We start from the raw sequence: 23,232 nt of genomic DNA, 5'->3' as shown, positions 1-23,232 counted from the left end.
CCCAGCATGCATGACGTGTTTCTGTGTTTCCTCCCAAGTGTTGTTCACCATGGAGGAGCTGATTCATCAGTTAAAGGAGGGTGATGGTTTTCAATCAGCAGGAGGTTTGACTTGATGTCTTGAGACTTCTTAGAGCCTGGATTTAATGTTGAGGACTCCCACTTGGCCATTCCATTCCTATGCCATTGTGCCGCCCACTTCTGGTGGGACTGTCTTGCAGGTTGGACAAGCATACTTCAGGGTGTTGAAGAAGTCTGGTTGAAAGGTACAATTTTGAGAGTATGACAATGTCATGCTGTTTCTTCACTGGTCTGCTCTACCAATATTGCTACAAGTCTCCAGATAGTAGTGAGGTGCACTTTGCAGTGACTGGGCTAGGTTTGTCTTTATTACGTTGGGTCAGCGGGTTGATACTGAATGGATTGCTGAGTTTTATTCTTGTTTGAGTGATTTAATCCAACTGAGTGGCTTGCTCAACCATTTCAGAGGGCAGTTGAAAGTCAACCAAATTAGTGCATCTGGTGTCAGAAATAGGCCAGACTGGATCCTTTCCTTAAACGGCCTTAGTGAACCAAATGGGTTTTTAACTACAGTTTGGGAGTTTCACAATCACCATTAGCTTTTCATCACAGATTTATTTAGCCAACTAAATTTAAACTTGGCTTGATGGGTTTTGAGCTCATGTTTCTGGATTACTAATGAGTCCAGTAACATTATCACTCTGCTCTTACATCCAGCACTTTGTGTATTTGTCATTTGGTAGTACAGAATTTGTGTATTGCTGAAAAAAAGAGGCATGACAAAGTTTTGTCTTGCACTTACCAGGACAATCGCTAGAATGAAATGCAAGGATATTCAACAAATTTATGCTGTATGAGAAGAGAATGCTGATTGGTTGGCAAGTGGACTCTGCCAATATAGCCATACTCAATATGAGCCATACAGATATACTCAATATGAGATTGGTTGGCAAGTGGACTCTGATGTATAGAGGTGTTGCCATGGAGAATTTGCCAGTGATGGTGAAGGACAGTTTTTTAACTTAAGTTTATGACCATTAGTAGTGAAGTCTGAGTCTCTTGTTTTACTACATTTCCTGCCAACAGTTTTCTGATGTAACTAGTCAATTTTCCATGACATTGCATTGCAAGACTAGGTATTGTCTCCAGGTGAAGTGAGGTTAAATGTTGGAGGTTTCATTCGATCCTTATTTTAATTTTGTATATAAAATAAAAGGACTGAATGCAATGTTTCATATTACGCATTAGTAGCAAAACCTACTCTAATTTGGAAAATGTGTATTTCTCTGGATTATAGAATGGGAAACAGGTATGCAGAATAAAAGTGCTGCAGCAGCACCGCTATGAGTGAGGTGTAATTACATGAATTAGTTTACATGTTGATCATAAATGAGGACATAGAAATGTGGGTGACGTACACAAGTGCAAGATTTATGTGCAGTTTTCTTTAGTGCTCAGTTTTATGGTTACATTGTTGAAATCTAGAACTGCTTTTCTTTAAAATGCACTGTTAGTATTGCAGTTGATTAACTACACTTGCATATCTGGGGACGTTATCAGTACAGAATAGAATTTCCTTAAACATTTCATAAAGCTATGACTATGTCTGGTGTTATCAGTTTTGTTGCTGCTATCGTATTTGAAGTATTTACAATACCTAATTGTGTCCACCAGATGTAGCTAGCATGTCAATGATTGGAGGATTAGGATTTTCTTCTCCATGCAATTGCACTGCTGACATAATGCCATGGTTGGAGGACACAAAGGGATCTCTAACGCCCCCCCCCCCCCCCGCCCCCTTCCCCACCTATCCTCATGGGGCCCCACACCACCTTTCTAGCAAAATCCTTTCCAGCTCTTCCATTGCAGTTCTATTCCCTTTTCTCTCGTGTCCCTTTTGCTGTATTCTTTCTGCTCAATTCACTGGCTAGAATTTTGTCAGAGCAATGAAGAGCCTGACAAAGCCAAAAGTTGGAGAAACCTTGCCTCAGCCGTTTGAGGCCTCAACTAATTAGTTACTGTTGAGGCTTCTGTCACTTTGAAAGATGCCCTCCCTCCCAAGAGTTGCCAGATGAGGGCTAGCAACTTTGCAGTTTCAGCAGCATCATCCAGAATGTTGGCCACTACTGTGACCTCACTTAATGGAGGATGTCATGGGAGCAAGCCTCCCTCCCAACCAGGTAAGCGGGGTCTGAGTTGGGCAGGTTCCGGTGTGGTTGTTGGTGAGAGCAGGGAAGGGGGAGTTGTCCTCGTAGGTGTAGGCGTTATTGCTACTTTATGGAGGCAGTGAGGCCCTTCATGATTAGGAGTTCCTCCTCCACCACCCCAAACATGTTGGGAAGCTTTCAAGGTTCAGCAGGTTGCCTCCCATTGTAACGTAGGTCCTGCCCACCAGTGGTGGGAGGAAGAGGCCATTATTTGGCCATTTAAGTGGATTAATTGGCCTCTGGACTGGACAGCCATCTTTCACCTATCTCACTGCTGGCAAAATGCCATTAATGGAGGACACAATGGGAACTCCAGTCCCTGCCTTTCCTGAATGTTTTATGGCCCCCCACGCCTCCTTGCTGGTAACATCCTGCCCGTTATCTATCTTATGTGCATTTCGATCAAAGCTTTGTTATTTTCTAATTACTACATTGGTTAGTTGCTCGACCATTACAGCATTTGTGATAAGAGTTAAAACTCTACTGTCAATGAATGTGACTGACTCCTTGCATAGATACACTACCTGCAACAAGTTATTTTGTGTCTCCTTTAATAGGTAATTTACATTTAACTAGATTGAAAACATACAGTCAGATGAACAAAAATGAGCTGGTATCTGAGCTCCTTAAAACCCTGCATTGTGTGATGTGCCAAGAAGCTGTTCAAAAGATTGTGTAAAAGGTGTTACAGAAAGTGTTTTTGCTTGTATTGAAAAAAAGTTTACTCCAGTGATTGGAAGGCTGTGCCAAGATATCATTTCCTAATGTGAAATTCTGAATATGGTTATCATGAGAATCCTTTAAGGTATTTTGACCAAATTTCATTTTCCTTTGTAATGATTTGCTATTCTTAAGTCTGCACCCATCCTTCTATGGAGGTTGCTTTCACTCATTGATCAAAGTTAACAAGTACAAAATCACAGGTCAATCTGAGTCGCAATGCCTCATAGTCCAACAGTACTTTGATTTTCTTTAAGAATACCACAGTTTACCTATAGTGATTTGTATTGTTCTGCTCTCATTGATGAGAATTTGCATCTTAATTTTTTTAATAAAAGTGTATAATGGGATCCATTCACTGACGTTCTTAAGGTTGGAGCATCAGACTTTGTTGGAAAAATTGTCTGCTCTAGAGAAGAAGGTGATTGTGGGAGGAGTGGACCTTCTGGCCAAAGCTGAAGAGCAAGAAAGACTACTGGATGAATCAAATTGTGAGCTGGAAGCGCGCCGGAATCGTGCAGAGCAACTTCGGAAAGAGCTAGAGGAAAAAGAGGTGATGCAATTACTATTCTTAATGCATTTTTCTTCTTGCCACAAAATAGAAACTCTACCTCACTTAGTCTTGCTGTTATCCTACAGTTTACAAACCTTTGAAGCTCCAGCTTAGTGTCACTTAAATCCCACTTCTTGATTTACTGTCTACTGTTTTCAGTCTTGGTGATGTCCTATATTTTAGACCTTGGCTATTTTATGCAGTTCTCCTAATTTAAAAAGACAAATTTCAAGGTTGTAGGACATTAGTTTTGCTGTGCAATCTGGGTGAATAAACAACTTTTGGAGTATCTAGGTATCAGTATTCTATTCTTTCAGAATAGTAAAACAATCAATTTATTTGATATGGAAAATAACATTGCAACCACTGACTCCATATACATACAGTCACTTCTTTAGCAAATCTCCACATTGACTCAAGCCACCTGCTCCTCAATTGCACCAAATCCTGCTTGCCTATCTTGTCCTATCTTTCCTTGTTTTTTCCCGCGCTGACCAACAAATTCTCGTGCTGTGTAAATTGTGTGTTGTAGGATAACCATAAATTTTGTTCTCGGTGTAATTCTTGCGAACAATGTTCCTACTAGTAAAGTCCTTGTTACTAGTTCCTACTAGTAAAAAGTAACTAGTAAAGAGAAAACAATTCTGAGAAAGTGTTGCATCTGCACATATTGGTACTGGCTACCCTAAATAATAAATTATTGTCCCTTTGTGGTTTATTGGTTTTTTTTGTCAATAAATAGCAAGAACGTTTGGACATTGAGGAGAAGTACACCAGTTTGCAGGAGGAGGCCCAGGGCAAGACAAAGAAACTGAAGAAAGTTTGGACGATGCTGATGGCAGCAAAATCTGAGGTGAGAAGACACAGTTATGGAGGAGCTGCTGTGATTTTTGGGTTATTTTCCATGTTATAGTATTGTTTATTGTACCAAAACATTACTCGAGCTTCATATGAGAATGAAAGAAGCACCACAAGTGAATAAACTGTATTATGAAACGATCCAAAATACTTTCCTTCTCCGTTGTATTGAATCAACTCTTCCACGTGAAAGTAAAGCTCCTTCACTTGACCTTGTTTCATAACTAGTCGAGGTTGAGTCTTACTGGAGATGATACCTTTACCCAGTTTCTCTGCATTAAATTGTTCAGGTTTTTTTTCATGGCATAATGATAGTTCTGTTACACTAGTCTGTTCTTTTTATTCAAAGATGGCAGACCTGCAGCAAGAACATCAACGTGAAATTGAAGGACTGTTAGAGAATATAAGACAACTGAGCCGAGAACTCCGTCTCCAGATGCTCATTATTGACAACTTTATTCCACAAGAGTACCAGGTTAGACAGAGATTCTTAATGAATTGTTTATGTTGGGGCTTTTGGTGATGGAAAATGGAATACTTGACACTCATGCCTTGGGACAATGTTTGTTTCAGCTTCCATGAATAAAGAATATGTTTTCCGTAACAATGGACAACACTGGCCCATGTGTGGGTCTTTGAATTTTTAATAGAAAATAGTCTAAATTGAAATATAGCACAGGGACAAAAAGGAAATTGACATTTTTGTTCTGTGGATGTTGATGTTTGAAATTATAAAGATTTTCTTATTTTTGAAGGCCATCCTTTTTTTTGTGCATTTTCTTTGAAACCTAATTAGGAGCAATGTTGTTTAAAACAATTTTTTTATGCCACTCATTCAACTCATGCTATTTCAACTTTGTATACCATGTGAGGTATCAATTAGGCAGATTTAGTGCATGGAACTTGAATATATATCCATAATTAAAATAACTTTTATTTGGATATTTTGAAATTTTGCTGTTTCAGATACCACATAAAAATACTTCGGGCATTACATTAGAACAAATAACATTATCTAAATTCTCCCTATGTCTGTAGCCTCCTGCAGCCCTACAAATCTTTGAGGTCTCTATGCTCTTCTTGTTCTGGCCTCTTCCGCTTCTCTGATTGTAATCACTGCACTCCACTGCTGATGGCTGAACTTTCAGCTGGCTTGACCCTAAGCTCTGAAATTCCCTCCCTATGCTTCTCAACCTCTTTAACTACCTCTCTTGTTCTTTAAAACCAATCTTTTTGATCTAAATTCTGGGTGTTTATTCTGATGTATCCTTATGTATTTAGCTCATTGTGAAATCTTCCAGGTATTTATCAATAAAAACAATGTTAATTGTTGTTAATTGTATTTAATATTTTAGGGAAGTCAGTGATTATATCAGTTAAGAAGAAATTGACATTAGTTAAAAGCAAATTACTGCAGATGCTGGAATCTGAAACTAAAAGAGAAAATGCTGGACCTCAACAGGTCTGGCAGCATCTGTAAGGAGAGAAAAGAGCTGACGTTTAGAGTCCAGAAGACCCTTTGTCAAAGCTTTGACATTGGTTAGTTTAGTAAGGAGTTGCATAATTTGGAAAAATGGTAACTGAATTGCAGATAATAAGGTTCTTTGGAACCTGATGACTTTTTGCCATCATGATTTATCAGAAGAAACCAATTACTAAACTGGATTACTATTCATCTTGTATTTATTATGGCAGGTTTGTTTAAATAAATGTTTATTCCATCTAGGAGATGATTGAGAACTATGTGCACTGGAATGAAGACATTGGAGAGTGGCAGCTGGTAGGTCTGTGCAGTCAGTAAATTAAAACATCAAATTTTGTACTCTACTGATGCAAGATTTACGTTGGCCAAAGAATGATGCACATTTTTAGAACTGTCAACAAGAGTTGCAGTATTTCTATTTTTTTTACTATACACTTAACTCTAAATATCATTAATATAGCTCAGATTTAATGTACTGTTAAATCAAGAAACATATCAAATATATAGTAGCTTCCATAAGGTGTTATTTGTTGATAAGTGTACTAATAAAATCCTTTACAATCCATAGTGCATTATTTGTGTTTTAAAGCATGGTGGCACAGTGGTTAGCACTGTTGCCTCGATGCCAGGGATCTGGGTTCGATTCCAGGGCAACTGTCCTGGGTAGTCAGTGTTCAGTTTGCACTTTCTTCTTATGTGGGTTTCCTCCGGGTGCTCCAGTTTCCTCCCACAGTCCAAAGATGTGCAGATTAGCCAGATTGCCCATGCTAAATTGTCCCTTATTGTCCAAAATGTGAAGGTTAGGGGGGTTTAGTGAGATAAATGTGTGTGGTTATGGGGATAGGGCAAGGGGTGGTTCAGGGAGAGTCCGTGTACTCTTCATGGGCCAAATGACCTCCCTCCGCACTGTGGGGATTCTATGACTATAAATATGGAAATAAAGACATTTGTCTGTTAATCATAACAATTATGTGGTTGCAGTGTTTTTAAGCATTAGCTAAAGTTTTGTTTTATGTGGAATTAGCTAGAATATTCAGCACAGCAGCAGGCCATTTGGCCCAACCAGTCCATAAAAACTTTAATGCTCCACATGCATACTTTCTCATCTAAATATTACTCTGTATTCCATCCTTTCTCAAATGCATATCTAGCCTCCCCTTAACTTCCATGGCTCAACAATTCCATGTGGCAATGAGTTTTGCATCCTCTCTACTAGTTAAATAAACTTCTCTTCAATTCCCTTTTGGGGTCTTTGACTGGCCTACAGTGGCCTCTTGTTTTTTTTCTTCCTCACAAATGGCAACATGACAAAACATGTCATCATTTTAAAAACCTCTATTAATTTTTCCCCTCAGCCATCTTTCCTGGTGGGTGTAACTATTGCTCGTTTGAAACGTCTAGAGTTTACCCTAAAAAAAAAGTCAAGAAAAAGTGTGCTCAACGAAATCACTTCTCTGACCTGTAATTTTGACATTAAAAATCTATTGGCCTAAAAATCTTCGAACATCTTAACTTGTACTAACTTACTTCTTACCTCCCACTCACCATCCCTCTCCTGCTCCACCCTTACTTACTGCTTTCCTCCCTGACACTTCTCTCCTTCATTTCATCCTGCTCCTTGTTCCCCTCCCTCTCTCTCCCTTCCTCCCACTCGCTGACGCCCTCCCCGAACTCCCTACTTAATGCTTCCCTCCCACCACCTGGTCACTAAACCCTTCCCCCGCTTCTGCCTGTCTTCATGAGCTTCCTCCCTTGCTATCACCATCCTTTCCTTGAGTGCCTTCTCACAGCAAGGAATCTGGAGAGGGGTAGTAAACAAAAAGCAGCAAGAGCTTGGGGATGGAAACAGCAAGCAGAAGAGTCAGGGAAGTGAAGCAGCGAGCAGGAGGATTGGGGAAGTGGAGGGTTGGGGGAGGACAGTGATGAGCGGGAGGGTCGGGGGAAGGCAGTATTGAACAGAAGGGCCGGGGGGGATGGGGAGAGAACAATCTGAGAAAGCGAAGGGCGCTATGTTTTTAAAAGAAAAAGACTGAACATGTGCTGTTACAACTTAGTTCTTAGTGCGTGTGCAGTAACCATGCTAAAACAAAAATGGAAGTAGTGTTATTTGGGATTCTTTCCTGTGTCACAAACCATTCTAAAATGAGAACCTGCTATTGGGAACACACGTTAAATGGAGTTACTGATATAACTTTGCGTTTCTGGTATCGTCTTTGTACATCTTTTTTCTACCCTCTCCAGTGATTCAATAGTCTTTTGATAATATGGTAGCCTGAACTGCACACAATACTCCCAAGTGTAATCTAATAAAGATTCAATACAAATTTAGCATAACTTGTCAATTCTGTCCTTCTAGAAATAAACTTCAGTGCTTGTTTTTTATGGCATTATTGACCTGTATCATTACAAATGCACAAATCATTAAACATGCTTTCAGATCCCTTTGTTTTCCCGCTTCATTTAGATTCATATTTTCCAAGTAATATTGACTTTCTTATTTTTCTTAAATTTTGGCCGAAAATTTTGCCAATTATATGCCTCTTCGGTAAACTTATACACCTTGGCTTATAACTCATTCTTTTCAGTATTGATTTATTTCCTTTTGCTGCTTCCTCCCTTGCACTCCGTACCCCCCCTCCCCCAAAATCACCCCAGCCAATTTGCTATCAACCACAAATTTAGAAATGGTATTTCATTCTAAAGTCAAAATTGTTTTTGACTCCAACAACAAATTGTCTATATTTCTTACAAGTGTTAAATCTATATAAAAGGATTAGCACCATTTTGCTTTTTAAGATCAATTTTACAGTTCCTGCTTTTAGCATTTACACTTCCTGCTTTTAGTTTTTACACTAACTCTCACCAGCGCACCTCATTATAACTAGCTGAGGTCCGATTCCAGGGCTAATCTGCAGGAAATGATCTGCAATTTTTCCACACTTGATTCTATTTTTTTGTTTTAGTGCATTCTGAAGGATTGGTTAATAGGACCTTTTAAGAATGATAACTTTTAAACTGACAAGATTATTTTTCTTTTAATTGTAGAAATGTGTGGCATACACAGGAAACAACATGAGGAAACAAACTCCAATACCTGACAAAAAAGAAAAAGATGTAAGTACCCCCCCCCCCCCCCCCAAATACAACATCTTGGAACTACTCAGCTGTTTAGGTAGCATCTGAGATGAGAGAATCAGTTAACCTTTTTCAGGCTGATAATTTTTGTCAGAACTAGAGGCTTTTAAGCAAGCGCAGAGGTACGGAAAGAGCAAAAGAAAAGGTGTGTGACAGGATGGAAGGGAGGAGAGATTGAGTGCTGAGAGAGATAATGGTGCAAGGCAAAAGGAAATGAAAGTGGAGCCATTAAAGAAGTATGAGATGAATCTAGCACGGGTGAAAATAGAAATAATGGAATCATTGTCAACAGGTGTCATCGGGAAAAGTGGGACAGAGGTTATGATCTGAAATTGTCAAACGCAATGGCCGGAATTCTCTGATGTCATAGAATCCCAACCACAGACGAGGTCAGAGAACCCCAGCCAATGTTATGTCCAGAAGTCTGTAACTTGCCTAATTTAAAAAATTGGTACAGTTCCTTGAGCTGGTGTTGAGCCTCGCTCGCTTTAGTGAATCTAGTAGAATAATTAGATTTTTTCAATTAAAAATGACTAATTTCTACAGTGAACTTGTTGATAGAGTTGGTTTGTGCGTTCTGAAGAACGTTGCTCTGATATTGATTGAAATAACATAATTTTGGTGATTGATCCCTTTTGGTTTTATAATTCATGAGTAGCTATCATGCCTTGAAGTGGCAGAGGTGTGAAATGAAATTGAAAATCTTACGGGTGTGCAACTTTGCAGAAATCCAAAGTACATCTCCAATTATATTCCTATACAGTGTGTCGTTTCAGATTCTATGCACCATTGCCTGCAGTCATTTATTGTACTGCAGTTTGTGGGACCTCATGTTAACAGCTGCATTTGTTGCCAAAACAAATGGCTACACTAAAACACTTTCTGAAGAGTGAAAAACACACTAAATTGCAAGTTCTTTTTTCCGTACTGTGGAAGACTTCAAGTACAGCTTCAAGTTCTATTCAGAAGTATAAATGTTGTCCAATTTTCCTACTAGCATCTATCATACAGTACACAATGTTATTTATTATATCATGGCTTATGATTTCTGCAATTATAATTCAATTTTACCAAGTACACAGGTGCATTTTCTGGAATGCAGGTTAAATCATTCCTGCAAGATCCAATAAAAACAAAGTGTAGCAAGTCTTGTCCAATGTGAAGTTAACGTAAGATTGAATGTACAGGGTGCAAGAGATTCAATCCAATCGTATAAACTGCACTTTCAGAAATTCTGATAACTGCACAGAACCTCTTTAGTTCTTCCGTCTGATTCCTAATGTTAAACTAATCTGTGAATGCTTTCTTTATTATTTTAGCCATTTGAAGTGGATTTGTCACATGTTTACTTGGCATACACAGAAGAAAGTCTGAGGCAGTCATTAATGAAGCTGGAGAGGCCAAGAACCTCAAAGGGAGGGAAATCCAGACCCAAAACCGGCAGAAAGTAAGGCAATGATGGGAATATTTAAATTCCATTAAAAAATATGCAATACATTCCTTAATTTATGTTTATTTTCTCTATCTAAATTTATTTTTTCTCCACCTAAAAATTGTGATCTTTGAGATATATTCCTGCAGGGCGTTGGAAATAGAGGCTATTATTGAGGTGATGAGATTGGAATCCATTTCGTTGAGTTGAGAATGAAAAGGAGCATGTTCAGGGTCACAGTTCCTTTTTTATTCATTATGGGTATCACTGGCTGGCCAGCATTTATTGCCCATCCCTAGTTGCCCTTGAGAAGGCAGTGGTGAGCTGCCGCCTTGAATCGCTGCAGTCCATGTTCTGTGGGTTGACCCTCAATGCTGTTAGGGAGGGAATTTGACCCAGCGACTGCAAAGGAACGTCAATAAATTTCCAAGTCAGGATGGTGAGTGGCTTGGAGGGGAACTTGCCGGTGATGGTGTTCCCATTTATCTGCTGCCCTTGTCTTTTTACTTGGAAGTGGTTGTGGATTTGAAGGTGCTGTCTGAGGATCTTTGGTGAATTGCTGCAGTGCATCTTGTAGATAGTACACATTGTTGCTACTGCGCGTCGATGGTGGAGGGATTAAATGTTTGTAGATGTAGTGCCAATCAAGTGGGCTGCTTTGTCCTGGATGGTGTCAAGCTTCTTGGGTGTTGTTGGAGCTGCACCCATCCAGGCAAGTGGGGAGTATTCTATCACACACTTGACTTGTGCCTTGTAGATGGTGGATAGACTTTGGGGAGTCGGGAGGTGACTCGCTGCAGTATTCCTAGTCTCTGACCTGTTCTTGTAGCCACTGTGTTTATCTGGTGAGTCCAGTTGAGTTTCTGGTCAATGGTAACTCCAAGGGTGTTGACAGTGGGGGAATTCAGTGACGGTTACATCATTGAATGTCAACGGGCAGTGGTTAGAGTGTCTCTTATTGGAGATAGTCATTGCGTGGCATTTGTGTGGCGTGAAAGTTACTTGCCACTTGTCCAGGCTTGGATATTGTCCAGATCTTGTTGCATTTGAATATGGACTGCTTCAGTATCTGAGGAATCGCGAATGGTGCTGAACATTGTGCAATCATCGGTGAACATCCCCTCTTCTGACCTTATGATGGAGGGAAGGTCATTGATGAAGCAGCTGAAGATTTTGGGGCCTAGGACATTATCCTGAGGGACTCCTGCAAAGATGCCCTGGAGTTGAGATGACTGACCCTCTACAACCACAACCATCTTCCTATGTACCAGGTATGACTCCAGCCAATGGAGAGTTTGCCCCGATACCCATTGATTCCAGTTTCACTAGGGCTTCTTGATGCCACACTCGGTCGAATGCGGCCTTGATGTCAAGGGCTGTCACTCTCACCTCATCTCTGAAATTCAGCTCTTTTGTCCATGTTTGAACCAAGGCTGTAATGAGGTCAGGAGCTGAGTGACCCTGGTGAAACCCAAACCGGGTGTCATTGAGCAGGTGCTGCTTGATAGCACTGTTGATGACCCCTTCCATCACTTTACTGATGATCGAGAGTATCATAGAAATCATAGAAACCCTACAGTGCAGAAGGAGGCCATCCGGCCCATTGAGTCTGCACCGACCACAATCCCACCCAGGCCCCACCCCCACATATTTACCCACTAATCCCTCTAACCTACGCATCTTAGGATTCTAAGGGGCAATTTTTAACCTGGCCAATCAACCTAACCCGCACATCTTTGGACTGGGTGGTAATTTGCCGGGTTGGATTTGTCCTGCTTTTTGTATACAGGACATACCTGGGCAATTTTCCACATTGTTGGGCAGATGTTGTAACTGTACTGGAAGAGCTTGGCTGGAGGAGTGGCAAGTTCTGGAGCACATGTCTCCAGTACTATTGTCAGAATGTTATCAGGGCTCATTGCCTTTGCAGTATCCAGCGCCTCCAATCGTTTCTTGATGTCACATGGAGTGAATCGAATTGGCTGGTGACCACTGGAGGAGGCCGAGATGGATCATCCACTCGACACTTCTGGCTGAAGACTGCTGCGAATACTTCAGCCTTATCTTTTGCACTGATAAGCTGGGCTCCTCCATCATTAAGGATGGGGATATTTGTGGAGCCGCTTCCTCTAGTGAGTTGTTTAATTGTCCACCACCATTCTCAGCTGGATGTGGAAGGACTGCAGAGCTTAAATCTGATCCATTGGTTGTGGGATTGCTTAGCTCTCTCTCTCTCTCTCTCTCTTGCTATTTTTGCCATTTGGCATGCAAGTAGTCCTGTTTGGTAACTTCACCAGGTTGACACCTCATTTTTAGGTATGCCTGGTGCTGCTCCTGGCATGCCCTCCTGCACTCTCCTTTGATGTAGAGATGCCGGCGTTGGACTGGGGTAAACACAGTAAGAGTTTTAACAACACCAGGTTAAAGTCCAACAGGTTTATTTGGTAGCAAATGCCATTAGCTTTGGGAGCGCTGCCCCTTTGTCAGTTGGAGTGGGTATCTGCTCTCCACTCTATCTGACAAAGGGGCAGCGCTCCCAAAGCTAATGGCATTTACTACCAAATAAACCTGTTGGACTTTAACCAGGTGGTGTTAAAACTCTTTCTCTCCATTGAACCAGGGTTGATCCCCTGGCTTGATGGTAATGGTTGAGTGGGGATATGCCAGGCCATGAGGTTGCAGGTTGTGCAGGAGTACAATTCCGCTGCTGCTGATGGCCCACAGTACCTCATGGATGCCCAGTCTTGAGTTGCTAGATCTGTTCGAAGTCTGTCCCATTTAGCATGGTGATAGTGCCACACAACACGATTGAGGTTATTCTCAATGTGAAGGCGGGACTTTGAATCCACAAGGACTGTGCGGTGGTCACTTTTACTGACACTGTCATGGACAGATGCATCTGCAGCTGGCAGATTAGTAAGGATGAGGTTCTCGGCCTTTTGGCTAAGATCAAGTGTAGTATGGATTGCCCGTCTGTGCTGTGCTTGGTTGGGGTCATTAGGTTGTATTATAAGCTTCATTTAAAAATGAAGCAATTTTTAAAAACCGGCATCTCGGCCTTTTTTGGCTGAGATGCAAATGAGATCAGCCTTGGAGGAGGTGGGCTTGCGCCTGCTCCAATCAGCTTGTCTCATGTAGATCAAGCCCGAGACGGACGCTGCAGAACCTGGTCTGGCCACAGGGGATGCAGACTCTGTCTTGTCAGCTTGGATCAGGAATGTCTCAACTTGTTGAGACTTTGAATTGGATTTGATTTGATTGAATTGGAAAAGTACAAAAAAAAAATTAGTAAGGATGAGGTCAAGTATGTTGTTTCCTCTTGTTGATTCCTTCACCACCTGCTGCAGACCCAGTCTAGCAGTTATATCCTTTAGGACCCGACCAGCTCAATCGGGAGTGCTGCTGCCAAGCCACTCTTGGTGGTGAACATTGAAATCCCCATCCAGAGTACATTTTGCATCCTTGCACCCTCGATGCTTCCTCCAAGTGTTGCTCAACATAGAGGAATACTGATTCATCAGCCGAAGGAGGACAGTACATGGTAACAAGTAAGAGGTCTCCTTGCCCATGTTTAACCTGAAAGTCAAGAGACTTTATGGGGTCCGGAGTCGATGTTAAGGACTCCCAGGGCAACTCCCTCCTGACTGTATACCACTGTGCCACCATCTCTGCTGGATCTGCCCTGCCGGTAGGACAGGACATATCCAGGATGGTAATGGTGGTATCTGGAGTGTTATCTGTAAGGTATGATTCCATGAGAGTGACTATGTCAGGCTGTTGCTTGACTAGTCTATGAGACAGCTGTCCCAATTTTGGTACTAACCCCCCAGATGTTAGTAAGGAGGACTTTGCAGGGTCGACAGGGCTGTTTGTTTTGCCGTTGTCTTTTCTAATGCCTAGGTCGATGCTAGGTGGCCCATCTGGTTTAATTTCTTTGAGACTTTGTAGCGATTGTTGCAACTGAGTGGCTTGCTAGGCCATTTCAGAGGGCAGTTGAGAGTCAACCACTTTGCTGTGACTCTGGAGTCACATGTAGGCCAGACCAGGTAAGGATGGCAGATTTCCTTCCCTAAGGGACATTAGTAAACCAGATGGTTTTTACAACAATTGACAATGGTTTCATGGTCATCAGTAGACTCCAGATATTTTTCATTGAAGTCAAATTCCACCATCTGCCGTGGCGGGATTTGAATCCAGGTCCCCAGAACACTGTGTGGATTTCTGGATTAATAGTTCAGCGATAATACCACTAGGCTATCGCCTCTCCCTCACCTCATTACAGCCTTGGCCAAAACATGGACAGAAGAGCTTAACTCGGTGAGGTGAGAATGACTGCCATTGACATCAAGGCAGCATTTTACTCTGTGTGGCATTAAGGAGCCCTAGCAAGACTGGAGACGATGGGAATAAACCAGGAGTACTCTCCACTGGTTTGGAGTCCTACCCTAACACAGAGAAACTTGGTTATGGTTGTTTTGGGTCAATCATCCTAAGACTTTGGTGCAGGAGTTCCAGAGGATGGTGCCTCGGGGTCAACCATCTTCAGTTGTCTCACAATGATCTTCCCTCTATCTCGAGGTCAGAAGTGGTAATGTTCGCTGATGATTGACCAATGTTCAGCATCATTCAAGAAATAGTCCATGTCCATATGCAGCAAATCTGGAAAATATTTAGGCTCGAGCTGATCAGTAGCAAGTAACATTTCATGTCTCTCAAATTCTAGGCAGTGACCAATTGCAACAAGAGGAAATCTAATCATGTTCCTTTGACATTCAGTGGCATTAATCCTGCTGAATCCCCCATTAGCATAATCTTTTGGGGTTACCATTGAGAAGAAACTGAACTGGGTGGGTCAGCCACATAAATACTGTGGCTACAAGAGCTGCAAAAGCTGTGAATTCTGCAGAATAACTTGACCTCCTTACTCCCCAAAGCCTGTCTACCAATCTACAAGACACAAGTCAGGAATGCTCCTGTGATCGGATAATCATTACGCGGATGAGGTCTGCATCAACAACACTCAAGAAGCTTGACTCTATCTAGGATAAAACAGCCTGCTTAATTGTCACCCCATTGACCACTCCAACATTCACTACCTCCATCACCATCTCCAAGATGCACTGCATCAACTCACCAAGGCTCCTTCAACAGAATTGTCGAAACCCTCTACCTCCACCACCACCTAGAAGCATGTCAGCAGATGAGTGGGAACACCACCATCTGCACCCCACCTGCCAGTGCCCTTCCAAGTCACACACTATACTGACTCTGAAATATATCACGTTCTTTTCTGTAACTGACTGGGTAATGCTCGGAAATGTGCTTTACTTCCTATCTAAAGGATGTTGCAGATAATTGTGGCACTTCCATTGAAACCATAGGATCAATAAATAAGCATAGTCTGGATGAAACTAAGGAAATTTGTGCTCTTGCTGAACAACTGATTTTCTGCTATCAGTTATAGATTATCAGCAAATAAATTGTCATGGGAATTTCTTGGCGTCCAAAAAGACGAACAGGAGTAAAGTTCTACTTTGGCCATAGAAGACAGAGGGTAGCAGTGGAGGGGTCTTTTTCTGATTGGAGGTCTGTGACTAGTGGTTTCCGCAGGGCTCCGTACTGGGACCTCTGCTGTTTGTGATATATATAAATGATTTGGAAGAAGATGTAGCTGGTCTGATTAGTAAGTTTGCGGACGACACAAAGATTGCTGGAGTTGTGGATAGTGATGAGCATTGTCAGAGAATACAGCAGGATATAGGCTGGAAAATTGGGCGGAGAAATGGCAGATGGAATTTAATCCAGATAAATGCGAAGCGATGCATTTTGGTAGATCTAATGCGGGGGGAGCTATACAATAAATGGCAAAACCATCAGGAGTATAGACTCTCAGCGGGATCTGCGTGTGCAAGTCCACAGATCCTTAAAGGTGGCAACACAGGTGGAAAACGTGGTGAAGAAGGCATATGGCATGCTTGCCTTTATTGGACGGGGCATAGAATATAAAAGTTGGCATATGATGTTGCAGTGATATAGAATGTTGGTTGGGCCACATTTGGAATACTGCGTCCAGTTCTGGTCACCACACTACCAGAAGGATGTGGAGGCTTTGGAGAGAGTGCAGAAAAGGTTTACCAGGATGTTGCCTGGTATGGAGGGTATTAGCTATGAGGTGAGATTGAGTAAACTAGGGTTGTTCTCCCTGGAAAGACGGAGGTTGAGGGGCGACCTAATAGAGGTTTATAAAATTATGAAGGGCATAGATAGGGTGAACAGTTGGAAGCTTTTTCCCAGATCGGAAATGACAAACACAAGGGGTTACAAGTTCAAGGTAAGGGGGGCGAGGTTCAATACAGATATGCGGGGTACGTATTTTACAGAGGGTGGTGGGGGCCTGGAATGCACTACCAAGCAAGGTGGTTGAGGCAGACACGCTAGGATCATTTAAGACTTATCTAGATAGCCACATGAACAGACTAGGAATAGAGGGATACAAACGGATGGTCTAGTTAGGAACACCTGATCGGTGCAGGCTTGGAGGGCCGAAGGGCCTGTTCTGTGCTGTATTTGTTCTTTATCATCTTTTCGGATGTTTTAATCCTTTCTTTGTGATATTTTCCTTACAACAGTTTTTCATTTCGGGAGTACATTAATGTTTGTAAAGCACTTTGGGACACCCTAAAATTGTGAAAGGCATTCTATAAATGCAAGCTTTCTTGTTTTAAATATGTATACCATATCATATACCATACCAACAAAAATTTGTTTCATCAAAGTTAATGTGACGCTTGAACATCTTGAAATTTATTGCATGCTTATTTTTGATTCAAGAATATTCAGAATATAGATGATTCAGATGGTAATGCATAATTAAATTTGGAATACATGTTCTGAAAAGTTGGAAGTTTTTCAATATCAAATGGATCAAAGCACAGTAATGGTTCAATGTTGCTATAGCTGCAGGAATTCCCACATTTTTCAGAAACATTTTCCTTTCAAGGGAGGAAAGCTGTCAACCTTTAGGGTTATTTACATGCTATAAACAAATCCACCACTATATCTGAGTCTTCAAAGCATTTATAGGATATCCCCCGAGAGAGACATCCCAAAATCGGGTCGAGGTTGGTAAAAGGAAAGACGAAGCAAATTCTTAAATGTGTGTAGCGGTACTGTTGGAGTTAAATCCTGCTGTATGTCAAGCTAAGAATAAGGATTCTTAATGAAACTAAGAATACTCAAGGATAGGACATTGCCTTGCAAGATTATGCAGAGCAGAGTAGAAATATACAGCCCTATATCTATTTCAAGTGCCAGGCTGGATGAGTAATGGAAATGTGTTCTGTTAGTATTTTAGCACTGATTTAGGAAAAGGTTAAACTAAATAAGTCACCAAAGACCATTGTAATCCCTTTTTTTACATTATCAGGAAACGATCTACAAAATCTGAAGCTGGAATTGAATCCCTCCTTCAGTGATCAATAGATGAGATTGACCAAGGTGGATGGACCAGATTTTAGATGGAAAAATGTTTCCAGGACAACAAAAGTAATTATTGTGCAAAGAACGATGAGTTGTCGCACTGAGACTTTCTTGAACCTTACACAATCTGTAAGAAGAATGGAATAAGAAACAAGCTTAAATTTAATAACAAAATTAAATGCCAGTGAGTTTTTAAGTTTTAGTCAATGTTCCAGTTGCTGCCAGAATGCTGGTGGTGAATGTTTACAACTAAATATTTTGGGATTCCAGTATTTAGTTGTCATTTTGTTCTTCTTGACATTGTTCTTGGTTTATATTTTAGTTGGTTTCTGTGGTGAGTAGAGAATATAATACTGGCAGCTAAACTATTCAAAGGAATTTTCTGTCTGTGAAAGAAATGCTAACTCTAAATTAACATTTTCAAACATTCCTTCAAGCTCAAAGAACTCTGACTTTTAAAATTGTTTTAAATATCTAGCTCCTAAGCAATTTAACGGAGCTGAAACTTGAATCTCTAACTTGCCTTTCTTCTCCTTTGAAAACACAAACTTGGCTTCACCTCATCAGGAGTTCTTTGTTTATCTTGTCTCCTGTTATCCAGAGGCTTTTGTGCACTTTGTACAGATCTTAGTTAGGGTTTGCATTTCTTAAAATGTGTTCATTGACTGCTGTAAAGTAAGATAATTTTGAGTTTTCTGTTAGAGAAAGTGGTTCCCTAGTTTTGATTAAGATAGTACATTATTATGTTGCATTGGTCATCTCAGAATGGATATTTAACCACAAGGCACATCTTCACATTAGAAGGAAAACAATATGGAGAGGGTTTTGTAAATTCAGAAAAAATAGTTCACCGGTGGTTTCGTACCAAAGTTAGGCAATTCACTAAAAGAACAAAGTAATTGGGATTTTTTTTCATGCAGGAGGTATTGAAGATTTGGAATACCATAGCAAAGTGATAGGAACTGAATCTATAAACACCTAGGATGCAAGTAAATAATTAAGAAATATAAAAGGATATGGAGAAAGGGTGTGGAGTTAGAATTAAGTCAACAACTGTTTCATGGAGTGAATGGCCTCTTCGGTGCTAATCTTTACTGATTGAATCACATAAATATGGTCAATTGGCAGGTGCCATGCATTGTCATGTCTGAGGAAGTATTTAGACGCACCCTTTGTCCAGGCAACTGTTGGCAACATAAATTGAGGAAACAAAATCAAACTGCTAAGCAGACACTGCGTGCAACAGGGAATCTACATTTGATTTGCGCACATGTTGTAGTTAGACTTATAATATTGTATTTCAGTTCTCCAACCTGCTCTCAGCATGTCTCCACTAAAAGCTCAGGACTCCATAACTAGTTCTTAATAGCTTTTTTTAAAAAAAACAAGCGCTTGTAACTCTTACTTTTCAAACAGGCAGAGTTAATCAGGGATTTCACTTGAACATTCCTTAGTTATGTTTGTTAAAAGGAAAACTTCTTTGGTTTGGAAACGTGTGACAGTTTCTGGTTGGAACTTTCATTCTGCAGCAAAATAGAAGGGATCTGTTCAAACTGCAGGATGGAAGATGACCAGGAAAAACAGTAAACTCTCCAAACAAAAAGAAATTGATGGGAATTGCAAGCTTTGAGCTTCTGTTATTACTGACACTATAACTATACTCTTAAGTTATGAGAGTGCTCTGCTTTTTAAACATTATATAGTTAAAAATATATGCAAACTTCAGCTCAGTGTTCACCACCCACTCTGAGAACTAAGGTGGTACTTGCTGCTATAATTGTGAAAGACAAAAGGTTGGCTGTGTACAGGTAGTTACACAAAGCTGATCCAGAGTAAGGATTTTTTTTAAAATTTGGTTTCACTCAGACATGGAAATATGTAACCAGCTCATTGATAGCACCTATGAACCATTGTTGGTTCTTCAACACATATTTATGACTACAAATGTAGATTTGATTGTAAGATTTGATTTATTATTGTCACATGCATTGGTATACAGTGAAAAGTATTATTTCTTGTGCACTATATAGACAAAGCATACTGTTCATCGAGAAGGAAAGGAGCGAATGCAGAATGTAGTGTTAGTCATAGCTAGGGTGTAGAAAAAGATCGACTTAATGCGAGGTAGGTCCATTCAAAAGTCTGATGGCAGCAGGGAAGAAGCTGTTCTTGAGTTGGCTGGTACATGACCTTGGATTTTTGTATCTTTTTCCTGATGGAAGAAAATATATCTGGAGTGCGTGGGGTCCTTAATTATACTGGCTGCTTTTCCAAGGCAGTGGGAAGTGTAAATCGAGTCAGTGGGTGGGAGGCTGGTTTTTTTCAGACTCAGTTGGAAAATTGAAGTTTATGGAATCATAAATTTCAAAATGTTTGAAGACTACTGGTTCCAAAGTTAAAATAAAATCAAAATGCATTTATTTTTCAGTGATAAGTGCAAAGTCAACTAAATCACTAATGCAAATGGAACTAAATTACTAATACAAATGCATAAGTGAAAATTCACACGTTGTAGAAACGCTAACTATGAAAGCTGCTAACTTCAACCCAATATATTGTAATGCCACTTACAGCTTAAGCTGTTTCATGATTGATGTTTTTAAGGACTGCTTACATTTATTACTAGAGTACTAATTGACCATATTATCATTGATCATAATTTCTGCATGATTTGCAACCATACCTGATCATTTTTATTACTTTTTGCTATGGATCTTGCAGTTCGTGAATGTTTGATAGTAAAAAGATGACACAGCAGCTCAGCATTCGGAAACATAACCAATACTTTAGTTACTTCCTTTGTAACATGATAGATTGTTTATATTGTAATAACTCAGGGACAACTAAAAGGCTGTTGGGTAATATGGGCTAGTATGTGCTTAGTAGTACAGGAGCTTTGTTCGCATTATCCTCATTTGTAGCTATATGATACTGCAGTTAAGCTGTTAGTATAAATATTTTGTTACAGGAAATTTTTGCACAGGTTCCAATAGAAACTGCATACTTGGTGGAACTCAGACCCTAATAAGATGCATCTATGGTGAGCACTGCTAATTTGATTGTCTGCGTAAGTGTGAAATACAGAGGTTTAACTGAACAATGTTGTAAATCAAATTTGGCCCTCCGGTATTTTCTCTGAATAGTTTATAAATGTCTCTATTTTGTTGTTCTTGTGAGCTTGAATACACACACGCAGTATTTTCTCAGAATATTATTTCCGGGAAAATTATATGCTGAAAATTGTTTACTTATCAAACACAGGAAATTAACTAACCTTCATTCTTTGGTTTGCAAGATGGTGTCAACTATATTTTTAGCCTCTCCTGAATAAACAACAATTACCCTGGACTGCTGGACAAAGAACACTTCTTGCCCTCTACATATTTAAATTTAATAGTGAGTCTTGAATGTATTGATGTTGCAACAACATATACACAATCCAAGGGGTTCATTATTGTGTTTTAATGTAGTATACATCAGATGTGTCAGTGTCTGTTAAGCCTATTGTAAAATGTTTAATATCATTAATAGAAAACTGCACAATATTTGAAAACCTATTTTAATGCTGGGTTGGATAGTATGATCAGAGGTCCCAGGTTGTGCTGCTTTTATGTTTCACTTGACCTGAATTCTCTTGCTATATGCTATGTTCAGAGCAGTTGAAATAAACACCATACAAATGTGTTTTTATTATTCTTTGTAATCTGTTATGTATAAATTATGCATCGTGATGTACATATGAGACCATGTATATGTATATATGCAGCATGTTAATGTCCATAAATAAAGAAATCTCTATACATTTATGTTTTATCATTGGTAGCTTCAGTAAACTCGTGCTTTGCCATTTTAATTGAATATCCTATGTTTATTGATGAAATTAGTTGCCATTAGATTGGAAAGACAAACATGCATTTATACAGCACCTTACATGATTCCAGGACATTCCAAAGTGCTTTGCAGCCAATAACGTACTTGTAATGTAGAAAACATGGCAGCAATTTGCACACCGCAAACTCCCACAAACAGTAATATGATTAAAAAGCAGATGATCTGTTCTTATGCTGGTGTTATGATCCTTGGCAACACTGGAAAAGCAGAGAGATCCAGTTTGTAGTGATTGTCATGTTTGTCTCTTTAGGACAGCACAGCAGAAGAAGGTCACCTGGTTTGAGAAACCAATGGGGACTGAGAGTGAATGATCATTCCAGAGGGTGGAGTCTTCTCTTGGGCAGAATACATCTGGAAGCCATGTAATAAGTGTGTAAAGACTGGAGCAGCTGGGTAGGCTGTTCCAAGGTAGCCTAGGCTGCAAACCCCTCTACATCGTCTGAATTATCTTCATGATTAATTAGCATAATTAAACATAATCATTCAGCATTAATTAGCATAATTAAGGACCCCACACACCCTGGACATTCTCTCTTCCACCTTCTGTCGAGAAAAGGATACAAAAGTCTGAGGTCACGTACCAACCGACTCAAGAACAGCTTCTTCCCTGCTGCTGTAGACTTTTGAATGGACCTGCCTTACATTAAGTTGCTCTTTCTCTACACCCTAGCTATGACTGTAACACTACATTCTGCAGTCCCTCGTTTCTTTCTCTATGAAATGTATGCTCTGTATAGTGCGCAAGAAACAATACTTTTCACTGTATGTTAATACATGTGACAAATCAAATGACACCTGCAATGCTGCTACGTAACACAGCTGATGAAGGAGCAGTGCTCTGAAAGCTTGTGATTCCAAATAAACCCGTTGGACTTTAACCTGGTGTTGTGAAACTTCTTACTGCTATGTAACACAGTCAGGGATCAATAATGTTTTGATTAAAGTAGATAAAGGTTGAGATTCTAGATATCTACTTTTGAAATAATTCCACAGGTTTTGAACTGAAACAAAAACTACTCTTTCATAAATAAAACAATTTACAATATATATCTTGCACTAAGTATTAGGTACTTGGTGATTAACAGGTGAACTCTGGTTGAATACACCACACTGACTGAAGCAACCAAGACAGAGTCCAAGGCCTTTTTAAAAAAAAACACCTAGACATGTGAACAAGTCAATTTTGGTTGAAAATATATCTGCGTTTGAACTCGCCTCTCCATAATTTGCTCTCATTTGGAATACCAAATGAGAGCAAATAGATGGGTCTTTTTCTAATTGGAGGTCGGTCACCAGTGGTGTGCCCCAGGGATCTGTTCTGGGACCCTTGCTGTTTGTCATTTTCATAAATGACCTGGATGAGGAAGTGGATGGGTTGGTAAGTTTGCCGACGACACGAAGGTTGGTGGGGTTGTGGATAGTCTGGAGGGATGTCAGAAGTTACAGAGGGACAT

The 23,232-nt window shown here is 40.2% G+C and overlaps 1 protein-coding gene across 1 annotated transcript in view; it reads left to right on the top strand.

Moving 5' to 3' along the window:
• The window catches only part of kif3a (kinesin family member 3A), a 53,067-nt gene extending 34,191 nt beyond the window's left edge, over positions 1–18,876 (top strand). Inside the window, exons 12-18 of the mRNA XM_078230692.1 lie at positions 3,320–3,500; positions 4,243–4,353; positions 4,708–4,833; positions 6,085–6,138; positions 8,887–8,955; positions 10,296–10,423; positions 17,835–18,876. Coding sequence (XP_078086818.1) covers positions 3,320–3,500; positions 4,243–4,353; positions 4,708–4,833; positions 6,085–6,138; positions 8,887–8,955; positions 10,296–10,423; positions 17,835–17,883 — 718 coding nt within the window. The 3' untranslated portion in view covers positions 17,884–18,876. The remainder of the gene's footprint in view (positions 1–3,319; positions 3,501–4,242; positions 4,354–4,707; positions 4,834–6,084; positions 6,139–8,886; positions 8,956–10,295; positions 10,424–17,834) is intronic.
• The last annotated feature ends 4,356 nt before the right edge of the window (positions 18,877–23,232 follow it).

The sequence above is a fragment of the Mustelus asterias genome, chromosome 16 (genome assembly GCF_964213995.1).
Source record: "Mustelus asterias chromosome 16, sMusAst1.hap1.1, whole genome shotgun sequence".
In the NCBI taxonomy this organism is placed as follows: Eukaryota; Metazoa; Chordata; class Chondrichthyes; order Carcharhiniformes; family Triakidae; genus Mustelus; species Mustelus asterias.
This window is presented reverse-complemented; position numbering and strand designations above follow the sequence as displayed.